Source organism: Crotalus tigris, unplaced genomic scaffold (genome assembly GCF_016545835.1).
Source record: "Crotalus tigris isolate CLP2741 ecotype Arizona unplaced genomic scaffold, ASM1654583v1 scf7180000021368.232200, whole genome shotgun sequence".
Taxonomy (NCBI): domain Eukaryota; kingdom Metazoa; phylum Chordata; class Lepidosauria; order Squamata; family Viperidae; genus Crotalus; species Crotalus tigris.
Genome location: NW_024098476.1, coordinates 157,796 through 179,947, shown reverse-complemented (window position 1 = coordinate 179,947; position 22,152 = coordinate 157,796). Strand labels below are relative to the sequence as shown.

Sequence of the window (22,152 nt, the reverse complement as noted above, 5' to 3'; positions counted from 1 at the left end):
TGAAACAAAACATCTTCTCCATTTTTTGCCCTCTTTGTTCCATTTGTTACATATATATTTATTGCATTTTACGTTTATATTGCATATCCTGATTTTTTTTGTTGATCTAAGCCCTCATCGCAGCTTACATATATACAGGTAGTCCTTGACTTATGACCACAATTGAACCCAAAATTTCTGTTGCTAAGTGAGACAGTTGTTAAGTGAATTTTATCCCATTTTACGATGTTCCTTGCCACACTTGTTAAGTGAATCATTGCAGTTGTTAAGTTAGTAATATGGTTGTTAAGTGAATCTGGCTTCCCCATTGACTTTGCTTGTCAGAAGGTTGCAAAGGGGATCACCTGATCCCAGGATACTACAACTATCATAAATGTGAGTCAGTTGCCAAGCATCCAAATTTTGACCACGTGACTGTGTGGATGCTGCAATAGTTGTAAGTGTGAAAAACAATCATAAGTCACATTTTTAGTCCTGTTGTAACTTTGAACAGTCACTAAATGAACTGTTGTAAATTGAGGACTGTCTGTAAATACTATGTATAAAGTTGGTTCTCAACTTACGGTTCACTTAGTGACAGTTCAAAGTTACAACAGGACTGAAAAAAGTGACTTATGATCTTTTTTCATACTTACAACCGTTGCAGCATCCCCATGGTCCTGTGATCAAAATTCAGATGTTTGGCAACTGGTTCGTATTTATGACAATTGCTGGGTCCTACAGTTATGTGATCACTTTTTATAACCTCTGACAAAGTCAATAGGAAAGCCAGATTCATCTAACAACCATGTTACTAACTTAACAACTACAGTGATTCACTTAACAATCATGGCAAAAAAAGTCATAAAATGGGGCAAAGTTCACTTAACAAATGTCTCATTTAACAACAGAAATTTTGGACTCAAATTTTGGACTGTGTTCATAAGTCAAGGCCTACCTGTAGTATAGCAATAACGATAGCACTTAGACTTATATATTGCTTCATAGTGTTTTACAGCCCTCTCTAAGCAGTTTACAGAGTCAGCATATGGCCCCCAACAATTTGGGTCCTCATTTTAGTCACACACACACACACACACACACACACACACACACACACACACACACTTAAAATCAATATAACTCAATCATTATATTGCCACCAGAAAGGGGAAAGTTGAGCTAAATTACTAGAAATATGAAGTCCAAATCCTGACTTAATGATGAAGCTTACTGGACAGAGGTACACATAACCGTTTCTCACAGTCCCACTGACTCAGTGCTGTACAATTAAACTCCTCAACAAAAGATTTTTTTTGTATGTAGCAAACAACAAAGCAAATTATGGGGGGGGGTGAATTGTGTGTTATTCACTGATTTTAGGTGGTTGAGAAAAGAATGGCTGAACATACTTCCTAGCTATATTTGAAAGTCTGAGAAAATATTTACAGCTTGTAAAAAGTTCACTATGTTCTAATGTATTAATATTTTTGGCTTTCTATCAACTTTCCAGAACATTTTTTTTCATCTTGCAGTGGCTGTATAAAACATTTCAACAACAACAAATGAAGCCAACTGTCTTTTTCATTTAAAGAGTCCACTATCCATCTTCTTAAAAGCAGTTTTCTATTGAGAACACAGCAATGGACTGATTTATACTGTGAGGCTTTTACTCAGTGTATAAGTAAATGCAACACGAAATGTAAGCAGGCTTCATTTAAACCAGGGGTGGAGAACTACGTCTCTTATATAATCTGTATGGCTGGCTCAGGAATTCTGGAAGTTGAAGTTCACAGATCATACAAAGGCTATAGTTCTCCACCCCTGGTTTAAACAGTGACAGTTCTCATTCATTATTAATCCTATCTTAATCTTAAAGTTGAGCTACTGTGTCTTTATGACATCTGCTTATTTGAAGTAAACAGAAATTTAATAAAATTCAGCCAATCATAGAAAAGTAAGAAGTGAATGATGGAATAAAAAAAGTTTTGTAAGCAATAGAATCTTAATTGGCATGACAGAAAGGTGTTTGTGAGTTATAAAGTTAAATGATAGAATGTAGCATTTGAATTATTCTTTTGAATTTGCCATATCATTTCTACATGGCAGAAAATGTGATAACTCTGCACAGATAAATAAGCAATAAAAGTTTTAAATCTGCCGGGCCAAATGCTTTACCAGGGGTTCTCAATCTTGGCAACTTTAAGACTTGTGGACTTCAACTCCCTGGGAGTTGAAGTCCACAAGTCTTAAAGTTGCCAAGGTTGAGAACCCCTGCTTTTAATCCATTAAAACAATACAAGGTAATGTTCTGAAATAGTTGGTCACAAGCAGGACCTTATCTGTTCTGCTGTGGTCTCATAAAAACTGTCTTTAGAAAAACACAATACAAAATAAAATCAGCAAGTTAAAACATTAAAACAATAACACAGAACAGAAGCATTACAATTTAAGAATCAACGTAGGATCAGTATATTATTTTTTAAAAATATGGGAACATGTCACAGCATGCAATCAAAGCTTTTATATGATTTCTACCTGGGCTGGATCCTGGACTAATTGGAAAAGACCTTGTCTATGGAGATACTCAGTAATTCAGGTCATAGTTATCCCAAGGATGCTTTTTCATGAGGCAACTGGACTTGTTTGTTTTTTCTTTGAAGATGTTTTGCTTCTCATCCAAGAAGCTTCTTCAGCTCTCATTGAATGGTGGGGAATGGAAGGATTTATACTCCTTACAGACAGCTGGTCATTTGCATTCTTTTAGAGAATCGTTGAGGCCACTTGGAGGTTTATCTAGGTCCTCAGGGTCACATGAGCAGTGCAAATGGGTATGGAGATTTCTTGGAACTGCTGAAAGGACTGTGTTATAGACGGGAGATAGATTAGGGGTGTCAAACTGGCAGCCTGTAGACCGGATTCGTCATGCACAGGCCATACCCACCTTGGCTCCGCAAAGGCAAAAAACATTATGATACGTCATGATACATCAAATGACGCAATCGAGTTTGATACCCCTGAGATAGATGATATCATATTCCTCCCCCTCTGTTGAGAGAGGGCTGCTCATTTTTGACATAGATGGCCTCTTTGACCCCTCTTTCAAACTAGTGGTCTTCTCTGTCCAAAATGTGAACTTTGCTGTCTTCAAAAGAGTGCCCTTTGTCTTTTAAATGCAGATGGACTACTGAATCTTGTCCTGATGGGTTTGTTTTCTTATGTTGTGCCATGTTTATGAAGTGGTTGTTTCAAAACTGAAACAACCTCTCTCAACAACTCTAAAAGAATACAAATGACCAGCTGCCTGCAAGGATTATAAATCCTTCCATTCCCCACCATCTAGTCAGAGCTGAAGAAGTTTCTTGGATGAAAAGGGAAACTTCTTCAAAGAAAACACAAGAAAATCCAATTGCCTCATGAAAAAGCATATTTGGAAAAGATCTTGATGTTGGGAAAGACTGAAAGCAAAAGGAGAAGGGAAAGGGAGAGGATGAGACAGTTGGATAGTGTCATCAATGCAATGAACATAAGTTTAAACAAATTCCAGGAGATATTGAAGCACAGGGGAGCCCAGCATGCTATGGTCCATGGGGTCGCAAAGAGTTGGATACAACTTAGTGACTGAACAACAACCTGTAAGCTAATCCATTATTAGTGTTTCACCTGTTCATAGAAAAGCATTGGAAATAGAGATTTATTAAAGACTCTAACCAATGTCATAAGTTATAAATCAGTCACAAGAGTTCAGTTGCAGAAATTGTTATACCCATATCCCTTCCACTTTAACGTTTCCTCTTTGGTCTCCTTAAAATGCCTAACATTATACAAGAGAGGCAAAAATATTTTCTACAGGAAGCATTCAACTGGTTGAAAAAACTGGTTGCTTTTCTAGGACAATCTTCTCCAACTGAATGCTTTCTCTGTAAAATTGTTGTGGTCCCAAAATGTATAGCCACCTAAGCTTCATAGAATCAAGATCACGTGAAATGGTAATACAACTTTACAATGCCTTGGTAAGGCCACACTTGGAATAATGCATCCAGTTTTGGTCATCATGATATAAAAAAGATGTTGAGACTCTACAAAGAGTACAGAGAAGAACAAAAAAATGATTAGGGACTGGAGGCTAAAACATATAAAGAACAGTTGCTGCAATTGGGTATGTCTAGTTTAATGAAGAGAAAGAAGAGGGGTGACATGATAACAGCGTTTCAATATCTCAGGGGCTGCCACAAAGAAGAGGGAGTCAAACTATTCTCCAAAGCACCTGAAGGCAGGACAAGAAGCAATAGACAGAAACTAATCAAAGAGAGAAGCAACCTAGAATTAAGGAGAAATTTCCTGACAGTTAGAACAATTAATCAATGGAACAACCTGCCTCCAGAAGTTGTAAATGCTCCAACACTGGAAGTTATTAAGAAGAGACTGGACATCCATTTGTCTGAAATGGTATAGGATTTCCTGCCTGAGCAGGGAGTTGGACTAGAAGACCTCCAAGGTACCTTCCAACTATTATTATTATTATTATTATTATTATTATTATTATTATTATTATTATTATTATTGTTTGAACCAGGATAAGAGACCACCTAGAAATCTCTTGGGTAAAGATGAGGCTGGGAAGTTGAAAAAGAACATCCCAAGAGAAGCATTTGCAAGAAAAACTACTTCTGTGAAGCCACTAGAAGTCCAGCTCAAAAATAAATAAATAAATAAATCAACAACCAAATCCAATCTTGCTCTAGGTCGGTGTTTTTCTAACTTGGCAACTTTGAGATGTATACTGTAGACTTCAACACGAGAATTCCCTAGCCGGCATGCTTCTTGGGGAATTGACCGGATTGATCATAGCTTGTTAAATGAATCACAATTGCCAGAGGGTCTCTGGATCCATTCAGGACGACAAGATGGGAGACAAGCAGCCCTGGACAAAATCTTTGTCTGTCTGTCTGTCTGTCTGTCTGTCTCTCTCTCTCTCTCTCTCTCTCACACACACACACACACACACACACACCATGTTCGCACCCTTATCCCATGCGTGAAGACAGGACCCTGCCCTCCCTGAGCGACTTCATCCCTCCAGCCATCCTTGGCAGAAGCACCGGCCTCCCCCTTCCCTCCCTCTGCGTTGCCCGGCCGTCGCCTGGCAACGGAAGCCGCCGCAGCAGCAAGCCGGGCACCGCGTCTAGTCGCTGCCTTGTGCCTCGCCGGCTTGTGGCTGGACCGGACCCCAACAGGGCATTTGTTTTCCTCCTGGCCGGAGACGTCGGCTAGTTCGAGAAAGCATCTGCGATGTCTCAGAAAAACAAGCTCAACTTCGTGGCTGAAGCTCAGATCTGGTAAAACCGCCGCTGGACAACCTCCAACCTCCCAAAAAAAAAAATCCCCCGATGTTCTGCTATGTGGGTGGCTATAGGAAGTCTGCCCCATTTAGCTTAACTTACCCTAAATCCTTTCCGGGCCCCACCCCGCTTCGGAATTGCTCCAAAACAGAGGCTATTAACGACCTTTCCCTAGTTTTAATCTTCATGTGTGGACTTCAACTCCCAGAATTCCCAAGACTGCACACTCATTGCTAAAATTTTGGGGAATTGAAGCCCAGAGGGTGTCAACGGTGGGGCAAAGTATTCTGAGGTAGCAAATGATTTCCAGGTGTGTTGATTATGAGAATTGAAGTCCAACATATTTGAGGACAACCTCTTGAGGAACAGCTTGGAAGCCTTCTCCCACCACAGTGGAAGTCTCCAAGTTCTAGATGTTTACTCAGGCACCCAGGTAATTCCAGTGTATCCCTCTCCATGTTTATTCTAATTCCCTTGTGGTTAATTTGTATTGGGCTGAGATGTGAGAAGACACCACGTGTCTGAAAGAGGATGGTGAAAGAGAATAAGGTTTTAATGCAGACTGAGAAATAAGTATTCCAATGTCTTCTTAGACTTCCCAGAAAGTTGATGCCACCAATATAAATACTAATCTTCTCCAAAATGGCACCTTTCAGAGGTGCTGGCTGCAGATTAGGGAAGTTCAAGTTTAGTTATGCTCCATACCAAATCTGACCATCTAGGATTCACAGAATTTCCCAAAGCCACAGAATATATGTACAGACATCAATGCATACACTCATGTCCTTTCTCACAAAAATCTGGGTGGCTTTTCAAGGAAAAGGGCAAAGTGCTTGAATATGACAAAGTTTTGTAATATTGCTCTAGCAGTGTCAGTTTTATGGCACAAAAGTATAGTTATCACAAGAGGCAAAAAGCTGCTTTTAAAACTGTCAGTATTTCACAGGGACAGCAAAATTCAAAAGTTTACTCTACCTTCAAGATTCTAGCCTCAATGTTTTAAGAGCTCTTGTCATAGTTTCTTTCTTTCTTTTAAATCTCAAAAGGCAACAATCTAAAATTTTAGGAAATTCATCAAGGAGAGAAGCAACCTAGAACTAAGGAGAAAGTTCCTAACAGAATAATTAATCAGTGGAACAACCTGCCTCCAGAAGTTGTGAATGCTCCAACACTGGAGTTTTTTTAGAAGAGATTAGACAACCATTTGTCTGAAGTGGTATAGGCCATAGGGCTTATTGCTTGAACAGGGGGTTGTATTAGTAACTAGAAGATTTCCAAGGTCCCTTCCAACTGTGTTGTTCTGTTCTGTTCTTAGCAAGAAGGCCACCCAATTTGAACTTTCTTTTCTTTTGAGCAATTGTACTGAAGAGAAATAAATTTAAAAGCCTGGGATATTAGAAGTTCTTCTTTTTTCACTTTCTAAATGATTCACCAATTGTTTTCTACTAGTATATAAATATGTTTGCTCAAGAATGCACTTCTATGCAAAGGATGGCATAAAAATTGGATGAACAATGTAGCTTGTACCTGAGAAAACATGATATTTCTCTCCATTGCCTCTAACTACAGCTACTTTTTTTGAATCTGGTATCCTCCACTTATTTGATCCTCTGTAGAGCAGGGGTATCAAACTGCCGACCCCGTAGGCCAGTTGCATCATGAGGAGGCCGCACCCACCCCAGCTCTGGCAATGCGAAAAAAGTCGCGATACGTCACGATACATCATGTGACGTGGTGAGTTTGACACCTGTGCTATAGAGCAGCATTTCTCAACCTTGACAGCTTTAAGTTGTGACCTTCAACTCCAACAATTGCTCATAGAACCATGCTGGCTGGGGAATTCTGAGAGCTGAAGTCAACAGATCTTAAACTTGCCAACATTGAGAAACACTGCTATAGAATAGTTTAATGATAACTATAAATTAGTAATTTTAAAGAGCACAATTCACAAATGTTTTTTGGTCTATTTAATATTTTTATTGATAATTGAAGATACCGTTTTTGATATGTTGCTTGGTGAGAACTGATAATCACTACCATTTTTTCAGGATTTTTGTATCCTACTGTATGCTACATGAGACATGGGTGTGTTTGGGACAGATAATGTAGCCAACAGGTAAAAGGCATTATGTAAAAGTCTTAATTGTCCCAAATCATGAGGGGCAATAGAGATCAGTATCCATGGGTCTCTCTGATGACAACCATGGTATATGGAAGATTGTAACTAGAAATGTAGAAAAAGTATGTGGTGAATAGTATGAATTAAAGGAAATGAGACAAAGGAAATAGTTTCAGAAAAACATATTTCTAAGAGAAAGAGGAAGGAAAAATGTGAATGTGGTTTGATCTTGTGGGATCCAAACAAACAATAATAGGAAATGTATTGAAGCTATAAGATTAATTAAGAGTGAATCAACTAAATGATGTCAGGAAGTATGAATTAACATCATCTATATTGTTAGGAGTATAGATAGAAGTAGAAGTTTATAGATTGAATAATGGTAATGAAAATAACAAGGAACGGTTTATGGAAAAATATGCCACATTCTATAGTAATGGGATCCAGAAGAAAAAAATAATTTGGTTGATGAGTGGAAACAAGATGAGGAAGTTTTTTTAAAAAGTCATGGGTGAGTATCTACTTTAAAAAAGTAGTACTAAGGTTTCACACAGAACTCCATTCTTAGAAAAAGGTCTCTTTTAATTACATAGTTTAAGTAAATTCTGTTCTTGTGTGCACTTGGCAAAGGAAGAAGTCTAAATCTGAAAGCATGATTAATTTGAACTTTGTGATGACTGGCTGAGAGAATTAATAAAGGATATAAGGATGGTGAAAGGTTATGAATGTACCGTAGGACCGACTCTACTCTGGTAGAGTATATGTTGGGAGGAAATGGACATAGAAGAAAAAGAAGGAAGGGAAAGAAATGAGGAAAAAAGTAGAAAGGTTGTGGGAAGAGAAAATATGTTTGAAAAACTATTAGAATATAAATATATGGATTGACTGGAATAGATGTCTCTTCCAATTAAACAAATGGAAAGTGGATATAAAGAATGTTGATATGGATACTACCAGAAAACTATATGGAAAGAGCCTGGTAGGAAGTATGAAAAAAGAATAGTGGAAATGATATAATGGAAGAGGCTGAAAGAGAGGGAAAATATGCATAAGAGAATGTTGCAAAAACATTAGGGTCACTACAACTATTGTACATGGTATGTACACAATCTATATACTATGAGTACATAGAGAAGAAGGGTGTTTATTTGTTAAATTTATATAATTTATCCAAATTGCAAGAAGAGCTGTGTGCAATTTACAATAAAAATATAAAACAAGGAATTAAAAGTAAAGATATAAACAAAAGCCAGACAGAATGAACAAAATAATAATAGCACCTGAGATATATCTCATTCAAGGGTTTTATGCACTATAGAAAGTCATCTAACATTGTGGTCCAATGCTTGGGGGAATGTTCCCTGGGTTTTCCAGAGAGGCCGAAGAGTTGGGACTGTCTGAATCTTGGGGGAATGATATCCCATAGGGGAGGCACAGTGACAAAGAGGATACACCCCTGAGTCTCACTGAATGACATTGTTTCATGAAAGTCATCTGAAGCATGACTGCTGTGCTGAATTTAATGGGACAAGCAGACACTTGGAGGCAGCCAGTCCCAGGTAACCCAGCCTTGTGCCACGAAAGGCTTTAAGAAGGATAACCAAAACCCTTAAAATGCACCTGGAAGTTTGTAGAGAGCCAGAAGGTGTTAAAAGCAGAAAGACACTTGAGCCCTGGAGATCCTCCACAATGCAGGAGCCTTAGGCTAGATCTCTCATACCAACTGGGAGCAGCCATGGAGGAAGAAAGAAAACCAATGTAGCACTCTATTTTTAAACCTTAAAACTGGTTCAGAAGATAGATTTGCATAGAACAGAGTCAAAGACAAGAAGCAAAGTTTAAAAGTGGCAAAGAAAATGCAACGTGAGTCTGATGGAAATATAACATAGTTTTGCAAGTTTTCAGAGTGTAAAGGAACCTCCAAAAGAATGAAGGTAATTGAGACTAAAAGTGATTCAATTATTTGGGATGAAACTAAAGTAAAGGAATTTTGGAAGTATTTCAGAGATCATCTTCATATCTCCCTAATTTAGCACAAACATGGTCCTGTAATTCTTTTTTCTTCTGCTTGTACTCATGACATGTCCTTCATCTCGTCCCTAGCCCATAAATTTAACTAGATTTCCTTTTCTTTTCTTATCTCCTGACATTAACTTCTTTTTTCCACTACTTGCTTACTCCAAAAAGGAATTGTGTGATGAATACCTGGAATATTGTAAATGTATCATCACCAACATAATGTGCCCAGCTGTGCCATTTAAACAACTGTTTGGGGTTGTTGTTGTTTTAACACGCTGGTAAAATATAGTCTGGAGCATTCCCCCTGTGCATGGCCACCACTGCAAATCAAGTTTAGGTCAACAGCATCCCACAGTCACATGATGAAAAAAACAGCATGTATTTACAATGGATGCAACATTCCCAGGGTCATGTGATTAGCCATCTGAGACCTTCCCAGACAAGCAACTGCAGTGATTCACTTAACAACCAGGGCAAAAAAAGTGGTAAAATTGGGTGCGACTCATTGAACAACTGCCTTACTTAGAAACAGAAATTCTGGTTCGAATTGTGGTTATAAATTGAGAACTTCCTGTACACAATACAAAATACATGTAATCATGTAGTTGTCAAGTGCAGGAAAATATACAAGTTTATTGTATACTAAAGCTCTCTACAAGAATCTGAACTACTAACGGTCAACCCAAATTGGCGGTAGATAAGAGTCAGCGGAAATCAAGGTGGGCTGGACTTGGATTTGTGAGCGCAAAGGGATTCAAGACTGAGAACACATTTGACACCCAACCCCACCCCCTCGGGCTCAGCTTGGTCATCTCCCGCAGTATTTTTGTGGCTTTGCTTAATTTTTAAAAGCAATCTTTGTTACTTCAGGAGCATGTTCCTATCAGAAGATGAGCAAACACTTTCCATCCTGTCTGTGAAAAAAAATATAGGCTAGGAAAACTGCAATTCTTTTTCTCGTGCATCCCACAAATCCATTCACTGAATCCATTATCTGGCTGCTAAGTTGGAACTATCTTGAGTGCAACTCTAAGCATTTTAAAAAACAATGTTTTTCTTACATCTGGACCCTAATCCTTTATCAGGAGCAGGTGGGAAAGAAATTACTCTGAAATACATGAAAGAATTTCTTCAATAAATTAGGTAATGAATAGTAACCATTCAGTAATAATTATTATTGATTTATTTTATCAGCTTCCTTCATGCTCTCTCATATTTGAAAGAGAGAAGAAAATACTCTGCTGGCTGGGGAATTCTGGGAATTGAAGTCCATACTTCTTAAAGTTGCCAAGTTTGAAAAGCACTGCTCTAAGTCAGGGGTGTCAAACTGCCGGCCTGCGGGCCGGATGCATCATAACGAAACCGCGCCCACCCCATTGCTGGCATTGACAAAAAAAGTCACGATACGTCGCAACATGTCACATGACGTTGCGAGTTTGACACCCCTGCTCTAAGTGAATCAAGAGAAAGAGGAGCAAAATAACACTTGCTTCTGATGTCGTGTTTTCTAAAATACTATTCAAACTGCAGTCGAAGCTGCTTTTGCAGCATCACTCAAGCAAAGTGATATAAATTTAAGGCAAAAGCGTGACTCCAAATTGGATTCTAGGTCAAGAAGTTAACCCACTTCAGATGAAAAGGTTACAATCTGCTAATCGCTTACTTCAAAATGTTTCATGCAACTGCTTTAAATTTAATAACCTGTGAATTGCTGCAACGAGGCACACATGGGCAAAGAAAAAGTATTTTAATAAAACTGGCAAGACTTCTTTCTATATATGCTTCTCTCTTCGCCCATCACAATGATGTATTTTGAGAATAATGAGCAAATTGACTTAATCTACTGAATTCTTCTCAAGGACTGGGGGGGGGGAGTTTTCACCTTACATTGATTCACAGTTTGCTAAAGGATAGAACAAACTTGAAATCTATGTGCCTGCAGCAATTTGCACATTGTTTATCAAATGTATAGAATTATTTCCAAAAATGATCCTTCTATCTAGATATCTACAGTACAGCATGCAAGTATAGTCTCGAAGTTAGAAACCAATAAATTTTGAGGCTCTACATGTCCAGGTCGGAGGGATGCAGTGTAAAGGGCTTTGTTAGGTGACTTTGTCAAGTTTTACAAACACTTTTTTTTTCTTGGTTTAGGAAGACTCACATTGAAACAGAGCGTGAAGCTGCCCGAAAATGGCCCAAGCGCTGGGGATTTCTGTTGACCCCACTTGAAGAGGTAACATTTCCTTCTGTGCAATATTCATATATGAAGAATGGACATATTTCATAACCTGTGTTGAACAGCAATTGGGATGCTTACACTAGTACAAGGGTGTCAAACTGCCGGCCCACGGGCCGGATGCGTCACTCCAAAACCATGCCCACCCCATTGCCAGCAATGGGAAAAAAGTCACAATACATCACGACACGTCACATGACATCGTGAGTTTGACACCCGTGCACTAGAAGAATGTGAGAAGATGTTATTGCATTTTTTTAAAGGAATATTCTCACAGCCTTAGCAAACGGCCTCAAGGTGGTTGGGGCAATTAATTAGCAACTGAAATAATTTGTTCTGCAAGGAAATAAAAGGGAGGTGTGGGATTTAACTGCATGACTTGAGTGATAAGACTAGTCACTTTGTACGCCAATCCTAGCTATATCTGTATATTACTGAACATCAAAAGAAGCCTGACAGCAGCATTCCAGACTGATAAATGTTGTTAATAAATTAATAATAAATTTTAGCAACATCTGTTAGTGGGATGGAATGTTATCCAGATTCCCAGGAAGGAGGGAATATTCCAGAGGAGGAAGAGACAATTTACATAGTTTGTGTGAGAAAAAAGGGGTGAAGATGGCTCCTCCCTAATAGTTCTCAGAGTATATGTTTTATAGTGCAAATAGTTTGCTTTAATTTGCCAAGATTTCAGTCTACAGGTAAGGAACAGTAAAGAAGTCTGCTTAGAAGAAAGGCAACATGTCTTTCTTGGGCTTGGAGCTTGACAGCCGGAAAATGCAGAATCCTTCTGAGATTGGGCTATCTTTGACTAACATGCTGTTCTCCCACAATGTCATGTACTACTTGGAACATATGTCCCTAAAGCTAGGGAAAATATTACTCGGCTAAGTACATCGTCCTTCTCAATCAATTCCAGTTATGGTGGATTTCAGCTTCCAGAATTCCCCAGGCCTAAGTTTTTTGCCTTGTCTAAGAATTGTGTCTAAATTCTGTATAAAGTATTTGGCCATGCTAACAGTGTTCTGTGAGCCTCGACGTAGAGTCATGCTAGCCACATGACCATGGAAGCATCTTCATACAAGGCTGGCTCCCTTGGCTAGGAAACGGAGATGAGCCCTGCCCACTAGAGTTGGACACAACTGGACAGGGGAAACCTTTACTTTTAGTTTTTCTGTGTAGTAAGAGGAGGTATAGTATTTGGGGTAGAGGCTGTGGCTTTAAATCTAAGCCCATTACAAGACTTATTTTGGAGGTGTTAAGTATCTAAATACTTAAGTATATAATAATATCTAAGTATGTCAAATATTTACCAATGAGGCTTACATTTTGTACTAGCTTAACCATACTTTATGGAATAATCCAAAATTCACAATGCACAGTATCATAAACCATAACCTACCAATTGCTATTGCTGGGTTCAGGGACATTCCTAGGGAAAGCATCAACAGTGTCAAAATATGAAATCAAGCAGTACGGCTTTTAACATGCAATGCACAAATTAAAAAGAAGCGGGCCTTGATTAGTCCAGCTACTTCTGCCATTTTGATGCTGTTAGGCCCCCTGCGGATATCACTGGCTGGGTTGCCATAACATGAAACCAATCATATTTCTCCATCTGCTAGCTGTAATCTTATTCTCATTTCCCTGGGAGAAAATCCCACTGAAATATGAGTAAAAGTACTCCTCAAGTTATGACCGTACGGTAGCCTGCCCATCATGGTTGTAACTCATGATGGTCATAAAGCAGGTCAGTCAGATGGCTTTTTTGCTGTATTCATTAAGCGAACACATGCTGTGGTCATTATGTGAATCAATGCTTCACTGTGGGTGGAGTTTGGCCAAAAACCAGAAGTAAACGCAGAGCTTGGGCAAAACCACTACAAAACAGGGTCACATGATCACAGACTGTTGCAAATTGCTGTAAATGTGGCGCGGGTGCCAAGCACATGAAATGCGGTCATGTGACCATGGGAAGAAGTGACTGTTGGAACTTCAAATCCAGGTCATAAGTGCCCTCAAGTATCTCTGTCAGAACTTTTAATGGTCACTATGGGACCATTTGTAAGTCAAGAACTACCTATAAAGATGTACAGTGCAGTGTAAGTTACATTACCTTAAGCTATATTACATTATTTAAATCTGTCATCCAGATTTTGTTGCCAGCTTTAAAATGAGAAGTGATTTTCCACATGAAAAATGAATTTTAACAGCATCCAAAGGTACGTAATAAATAGCTTTGAATAGTGTCAGAAGCCAAGCAGAAGGTCTTCAGGTACTGCTCAAATAGATATAAATATCTAGATGGATATGAACTATTATGTTACCACAATGCATGACTCAGCCTGAAGTGTCAATTTATTTCATTACATTTTTCTATTTTATTTTTTTTTAAGTTGGTAAAAGATGAAAAGAAACAACTTGCTAAGCCGAAGATCCCGCTTCCAGAACACTTACAGATCCGACCTGTGACACCAGTGGAAAAATATATTAAGGTTAGATATTTGTGTAGCAGTTTCAAGTGACAGCACTTCTGAAAAACAGGACGTACTTTTTCAGAAGCCATCGAAAGTTTGAAGCAAAGGTTCAGATGCTAAGAACAAGTTTAAAGCACTCAAGATAGGGAACTGCCTTTGGATGCTCTGATTATTGGAGATTTCATTGCATAACTTTGTTGTTGTTGTTGTTGTTAATTGCGAAGTCGTGTCCAACCCATCGCGAACCCATGGACAATGTTCCTCCAGGTCTTCCTGTCCTCTACCATCTTCTGGAGTCCATTTAAGTTCACACCTACTGCTTCAGTGACTCCATCCAGCCATCTCATTCTCTGTCGTCCCCTTCTTCTATTGCCCTCAATCTTTCCCAGCATTAGGCCCTTCTCCAGTGAGTCCTTCCTTCTCATTAGGTGGCCAAAGTATTTGAGTTTCAACTTCAGGATCTGGCCTTCTAAAGAGCAGTCGGGGTTGATCTCTTCTAGGACTGACCGGTTTGAACGCCTTGCAGTCCAAGGGACTCGCAGGAGTCTTCTACAGCACCATAGTTCAAAGGCCTCAATTCTTTTGCGCTCAGCCTTTCTTATGGTCCAACTTTCACAGCCATACATTGCAACTGGGAAAACCATGGCCTGGACTATATGCACTTTTGTTGGCAGGGTGATGTCTCTGCTTTTTAGTATGCTGTCTAGATTTGCCATAGTTTTCCTCCCCAGCAGCAAGCGTCTTTTAATTTCTTGGCTGCAGACTCCATCTGAGGTGATCTTGGAGCCCAGAAAAATAAAATCAGTCACTACCTCCATTTCTTCCCCATCTATTTGCCAGGAATTGAGAGGGCCGGATGCCACGATTTTGGTTTTCTTAATGTTGAGTTTCAAGCCAACCTTTGCACTCTCCTTCTTCACCCGCATCAAGAGGCTCTTTAGTTCCTCTTCACTTTCTGCCATTAGCGTAGTATCATCTGCATATCTTAGGTTGTTGATATTTCTCCCGGCAATCTTAATTCCAACTTTTGTTTCATCTAGCCCTGCCTTTCTCATGATGTGCTCTGCATATAAGTTAAATAGGCAGCCTTGCCGGACTCCTTTTCCAATTTTGAACCAATCAGTGGTTCCGTGTCCAGTTCTCACTGTTGCTTCTTGACCTGCATATAGGTTTCTCAAGAGACAAATGAGATGGTCTGGTACTCCCATCTCTTTAAGGACTTGCCACAATTTGTTGTGATCCACACAATCAAAGGCTTTAGCATAGTCAATGAAGCAGAAGTAGATGTTTTTCTGGAACTCCCTAGCTTTCTCCATGATCCAGCGTATGTTGGCAATTTGATCTCTAGTTCCTCTGCCTCTTCGAAATCCTGCCTGTACTTCTGGTAGTTCTCGATCCACATACTGCTGGAGTCTAGCTTGTAGGATTTTAAGCATAACTTTACTAGCATGTGAAATGAGTGCAATGGTGCGATAGTTTGAACATTCTTTGGCATTGCCTTTCTTTGGAATTGGAATGTAAACTGACCTTTTCCAATCCTGTGGCCACTGTTGAGTTTTCCAAATTTGCTGGCAAATTGAGTGTAGCACTTTTACTGCATCGTCTTTTAGGATTTTGAATAGCTCAGCTGGAATACTGTCACCTCCACTAGCTTTGTTGTTGCTCAGATTTTCTAAGGCCCATTTCACTTCACATTCTAGGATATCTGGTTCGAGGTCAGTGACCATCTCATTGTGTTATCTGGGATGTTAAGCTCATTCTTGTATAGTTCTTCTGTGTAGTTTTGCCATCTCTTCTTAATCTCTTCTGCCTCTGTTAGGTCTCTGCCATTTTGGTCCTTTATCATGCCCATCTTTGCATGAAACGTTCCCTTCATATCTCCAATTTTCTTGAAGAGATCTCTGGTCCTCCCTATTTGTTGTTTTCTTCTATTTCTTTGCACTGTTCATTTAAGAAGGCATTCTGATCTCTTCTAGCTACTCTCTGGAATTCTGCATTCAATTGGGTGTATCTTTCTCTTTCTCCTTTGCCTTTCGCTTCCCTTCTTTCCTCAGCTATTTGCAAAGCTTCCTCAGACAGCCATTTTGCTTTCTTGCATTTCTTTTTCTTTGGGATGGTTTTAGTTGCTACCTCTTGTACAATGTTGCGAACTTCCATCCATAGTTCTTCAGGCACTCTGTCTATCAGATCTAATTCCTTAAATCTATTTGTCACCTCTACTGTATATTCATTAGGAATATGATTTAGTTCATACCTGAGTGGCCTAGTGCTTTTCCCTACTTTTTTTAATTTAAGCCTAAATTTTGCAACGAGAAGCTCATGATCTGAGCCACAGTCAGCTCCTGGTCTTGTTTTTACTGACTATATAGAGCTTCTCCATCTTTGGCTGCATAACTTTAGATGATGCAAATGAGTTATTGTACTCTCAGACATAAAGTTTTGTGTATCATAGCTTACTGACCTCAGTGTTAGAAAAAGATCAGAGTTGGGAGTCCTTGTCTGTTTCAGTTGCTTTTTTCAGATCTGTATAAACCAGGTGTCTCCAAACTGTTCAGTTCATCAGTGTAACAGTAGTGCATTGGAAAATCTGTAAGAAATATACCACCTACCCACAAGCAAGAACTAAAGGGAGCACAAACTAGACAAAGTAATAGAAAAGGAACAACGAAATCATTTTGTTTCAAGCTTTCATGCTTTCCTCACTTTAAGATTGCATTACATAGACCAGCATTTCCAACGCTTTCCAGATGTGTTGGATTCCAGAATTTCTAGTTAGCATGGGTTTTAGACAGAATGGCAAAGGTTTTTGAACATATTAGCTCAACATTCTGGGAGCTGAAGCTTGGGAGAGCACCATTTGGGGAAAGACCGGTCTAGATTTATTACAATTTTTATTACGGCACTTGATGAAAAGAGAACATACATTTTATAAACTAAAGCCATCCCATTAGGTTTTCTGAGAAGCAGCTCCCCAGGATCAAGCAAAACGGTTTTCTATCTGTGGAGATTTACCCTTTTTTATTGCACCGCCATGTTTACAATTAGGGAATTCCAGAGACCAGAAAACACGCTGCAGGCACATTCATGTTTCCCAAAAGTACAGGAAACATGCTTTCATTCATTGCCCTTCATTGCATCTGCAGTTTGCTTCTTGGCACAACATGTGCACTGGCAGTCTGTAAATAAAAGGGTCTGGACCTAGCTTTTCAGGGTATCGTTTACAAGAAATAGCTTGCTCATCAAAAAAATAAAAATAAACAAAAAAAAAAAACCCACATGGATTTGGGGATTAGATGGAGGACAATACGATCCGTTTAAACAGCTGTGGCTTGCAGTCGTAATTTATTTTCTCTTATGAGCATGAATTGCTGCATCTATCCCTTCCCCTGGATGGTCTAGGCAAAAAAGGCTTTAGCCCTTTTGTGCTTCCTCTGATGTGGAGCAGCATGGAGGCGTGTGGACATAATTGCCTCCATTGTTCCCCTCTGTGTGTGGCATGCCTGGCCACGAGGAGGAAAAGAAAGACGAGGCAATCCTTTCAAAGGGAAATGCTCCACCTTGATATCACAGACATTTCTCAGCTTTGGCTCAGGAACAAAGCCAAAAGGGCCTTGGCAACAGAACAAACCAAAACCTTGCTTTCTTTTGCTGTGCATTGCTGAGCAGGGTAAGTCCCCAGATGTTAAAGTGTTATGGCAGAGAGGACATTCCACATGCATTATGGAAGTAATTCAACCCAGCAAGCACAGCAGCAGGGGGCTGAGATGAAGAAGGCGCTTCAGTCTTTATTCCATGTCTCCATCTCCTCCCACACTCTTCTCTAGATTATCCATTAACCTCTTTCGTGTTTACTAAAATTGAGAGATTGGCATATTTCCCCAGCTGATGTGCTCCAGATGTCTTTGATTGATGAAGCACAAAATCCCCATGCTGTTGAGGAAGAGCCTTTGCTCACTAGCACCTCAACATGGCCTGACAACATCACATTTCTGTTGTAATCGCTTGGCACCATCTCATCCTCTGCCCCTAGAATGAGAAAGGCTAAAGTCATCCTTATGAGCTGTAGTGGCGCAGTGGCTAGAATGCGGTATTGCAGGCCAATTCTGCTGACTGCCAGAAATTCAATTCTCACCGGCTCGAGGTTAACTCAGCCTTCCATCCTTCTGAGGTCAATAAAATGAGGACCCAGATTGTTGGAGGCAATATGCTGTCTTTGTAAACTGCTTAGAGAGGACTGTAATATACTGTGTTTCCCTGAAAATAAGGCCTACCCTGAAAATAAGCCCTAACGTGATTTTGGGGGGTGGTCCTAATATAAGCCCTACCCCAAAAATAATCCCTAGTTTGGGGCTTGCACACTTAAAAATCAAGCTAGGGTGGGGGTGGGGTGTGTGGATCTGCCCCATGCACCCTGCACCCACTTACCTTGCAGCCAGGCCTCTCCTCACCAGCCCACTTCTTCTGTGCCGTCTTCTGCAGCCAGGCCTGCATTTCTCAGTCACAGGTCTTTCCAGAAAGCCGGTACAGCCGAGAACCGAGCTATGAATTCATCCATAGCTCAGTTCTGTAAGACCTCTGCAGCCGAGGACAGAGCTATGGATTCAACCATAGGCCTTCCAGAAAAGCCTGACTTCAAAATGCAGGCCGGAATCCAGCTGCAGAATGAAGCCGCTCCTTCTGTCCCAGAAGAAGTGGACCTGCTGGGTGGGGCTGTTGGTGCCAGAGGTGAGTAAGACATTCCCCAAAAATAAGACCTTTTGGAGGCAAAAAACAACAACAATCCCAATCTTATTTTCAGGGAAACATGGTAAGTCTAAGTGCTATTGCTAGTGCTGTTGCTAGCTGGATCCCAGGAAATGTGGTGTTTCCCTCATCAAACTGAGAGCATCCAACAGTCACCACGAAGTATGTAAAGTCTTTTGTGCTTTCTCGCCTTTTATTTTGGAGCTTTGTCTCATAATCAGTAAAGTAGTACTTATCGGCAAGGTGACCAATTGTGTTTATGCAATCTCCCCTTTGATCCCTGATCAGCCTTTGCTGCCACTATGGTAATATTCCTAAAGAGTTGGATCCGGCAGCAGTTTGTCTCAGCGGTTTGTCAAAATTGCATAAATAGTGCTAGACTCCCATGGACAATGGTTGTATAAGTGCTTTAACTCAGTGGTCTTTGTCAGGTTAGCACAAGGTTGAAACAGAATTTTCTGTAGCAATGAAATAGTAGAAAGGTGCAACGGTAAATTGTTGGAAAATAACTATGGGTTGGTTTTCATTCAGTGGACACCCAGCCAATCTCTATATCCCAACTAAAACAAGCACATACACCACTCAGTTCAGCTAGCAAAAGATACCAGTAAAGGAGAACACTGATGATATTACCTAGTTGGGTAATGAAATGTCTGCAAGAAAGCAACTAACTTAGGGAACATCAAGGACCCCTCATAGCAAAAAATATAGCATGATGTTTATCTATTAAACATCATCAAATATCACACACTGTTAGCAGACAAAATAAATCAAATGGAAAACATGCAAAAGTAGGAGGAGAAATAGATAAGCTCCACAATCAAGAATTTATATTACCTGTTTGTCAGCATATTTTGCACATATTATGCAAAAGCCTAACATTTGAGAACTCCGTAGTATTGGGGAAAATGGAAGGAAAGAGAAGAGGATAAAAAGCAGCAAGGTGGATGATCTGAATTAGAGCCATGAAGGGTACAACAGTGTTAGGAACACTGTTGAAAGACCTGAAGGACCAGGATAGAGAAGGTCTATGTGATTAATGATTTGATGGCACATGTTCAGATAGAGATGGAGAGATATGTAGACATAGAACTTTCCAAGCTACTAGAACAATATCTAGTGTAATTAACATTGATATGCCCAAAGGAAGCAGTCTTTGGTTAGTTATTTAATTTTCTTAATCTCTCCTTTATTTTTATTCAACTCAAGGCAGCATACCTACATGATAAACCCACTCCCTGTTTTTCCCATAACAACCTTGTTAGGTGGCCTAACACCTTTCATGTTTAGGAGAGGATTCCAGCTTGTAGTCTCCATGTTTCTAGCCCAGAACTTTAGCCACTACACCAAAGTGCCTGTTATTCCAGCTTTGGTCCTTTTTAACATTTTTTTTTAATGTAACAGTAGCAGAACAGAGATAGGGAATATGACAGTAGCTGATCCCATTGAAGAAACAATTTGATGGACAAGGAGGATGTAGGGGACTGGAGGCTAAAACATATGAAGAACAGTTGCAGGAATTGGGCATGCCTAGTTTAATGAAAAGAAGGACTAGGGGTGACATGATAGCAGTGTTCCAATATCTCAGGGACTGCCACAAAGAAGAGGGAGTCAAGCTATTCTCCAAAGCACCTGAAGGCAGGACAAGAAGCAACAGATGGAAACTAATCAAGGAGAGAAGCAACCCAGAACTAAGGAGAAACTTCCTGACAGTTAGAACAATTAACCAGTGGAACAACCTGCCTCCAGAAGCTGTGAATGCTCCAGTACTGGAAGTCTTTAACAAGAGACTGGACAGCCATTTGTCCGAAATGGTATAGGGTTTCCTGCCTGGAGCAGGGGGTTGGACTAGATGACCTCCAAGGTCCCTTTCAACTATTATTATTATTATTATCGAGCCAGATGTTCAGACTGGATTTGGCATTTTGTCTACCTATCGAGTCCTTACCCAGGACCTGGGATAGGCAGATGTGGATGTTTGATGGTATTACAGATATCGTCGCAGGATAGAAGCAGTTCCTAGTAAGGCCGCCTTTTGCAATTGACTAATAGGGAATTTGTCAATGCCAATGGTGTTCAAGTGGTGCTCAGTTGTTTTGGGATTGCACCCAAGGAGCCTATGACTATTGGTACTACCCCTGCTTGCTTTTGCCACAGTCTTTCTATTTCTATTTGTAGGTCTTTGTATTTTGTTATCTTCTCCCGTTCTTTCTCTTCTATTCTGCTATCTCCAGGCACTGCCACGTCCACTATCCAGACTTTTTTGTCTTTCTTATCGACAATTGTTAAGTCTGGGGTGTTATGTTGCAGGTGATTGTCTGTTTGAATTCTGAAGTCCCAGAGCAGTTTAATTTTATCATTTTATATGACTTTCTCTATTTTATGATTCCACCAGTTTTTGCTTACAGGCAAATGATATTTTTTGCAGATCTTCCAATGCACCATTGTTGCTACTTTGTCATGCCGCTGCTTGTAATCAGTCTGTGCAATCTTCTTGCAACAGCTTACCAAGTGTTCCACTGTTTCTTCAGCTTCTTTGCATAGGCGGCACTTACTGTCTGTTGCTGTCTTCTCAATTTTGACTTTATATGCATTTGTCCTTAAGGCTTGGTCTTGTGCAGCCAGAATTAGTCCTCAGTCTCTTTCTTCACTTTTCCTGCTCTTAGCCATTGCCAGGTCTTGTTATTATCTGCTTTCCCAGCTATTTTTTTAATGTATTGGCCATGTAGTGCTTTGTCTTCCCATGCCTCTATTCTGTTCTTCATTTGGTCTTTCTTGTAGGCCAGTTTGGTCTCTCCAGTAGTCAGTAAGCCTTCCTGATATACTAATTTCAGTGCATCTTCATCATTGTTCTTCAGATATTCTTCCAAGCCATTTTTTCTTCTTCAACCATCTGATGTACTTGTAGCATTCCACGCCCACCTATTTGCCTTGGTAGATAAAGTCTATCAATGTCACTGCGTGGATGAAGGGCATTATTCATTGTCATTATTTTTCTGGTCTGCCTATCCATTGCTTTTAGTTCTGCTTGAGTCCAGTCCACTATTCCAGCTGTGTACCTAATGACTGGGATTGCCCATGTGTTGATTGCCTTTATGGTATTTCCTCCATTGAGTTTGGATTTTAAGATCTTCTTCACTCTCTTGATGTATTCACCTCTAATCTTTTTCTTGACTTCAGTGTGCTTATTATTATTATTATTATTATTATTATTATTATTATTATTATTATTTC

At 39.8% G+C, this 22,152-nt stretch overlaps 1 protein-coding gene across 5 annotated transcripts in view; it reads left to right on the top strand.

Annotated features, from left to right (window-relative positions):
- The first annotated feature begins 5,140 nt into the window (after window positions 1–5,140).
- Window positions 5,141–22,152, top strand: part of CUNH20orf85 (chromosome unknown C20orf85 homolog) — a 54,271-nt gene continuing 37,259 nt past the window's right edge. For 4 of the 5 annotated variants that reach the window (XM_039318474.1, XM_039318472.1, XM_039318471.1 and 1 more), the window contains exons 1-3: window positions 5,141–5,318; window positions 11,614–11,695; window positions 14,095–14,193. In XM_039318474.1, the coding sequence (XP_039174408.1) occupies window positions 5,272–5,318; window positions 11,614–11,695; window positions 14,095–14,193 (228 nt within the window). In that variant the 5' untranslated portion in view covers window positions 5,141–5,271. Of the gene's footprint in view, window positions 5,319–5,631; window positions 5,755–11,613; window positions 11,696–14,094; window positions 14,194–22,152 lie in introns of all 5 variants that reach the window. The other variant, XM_039318473.1, reaches the window with a different exon arrangement.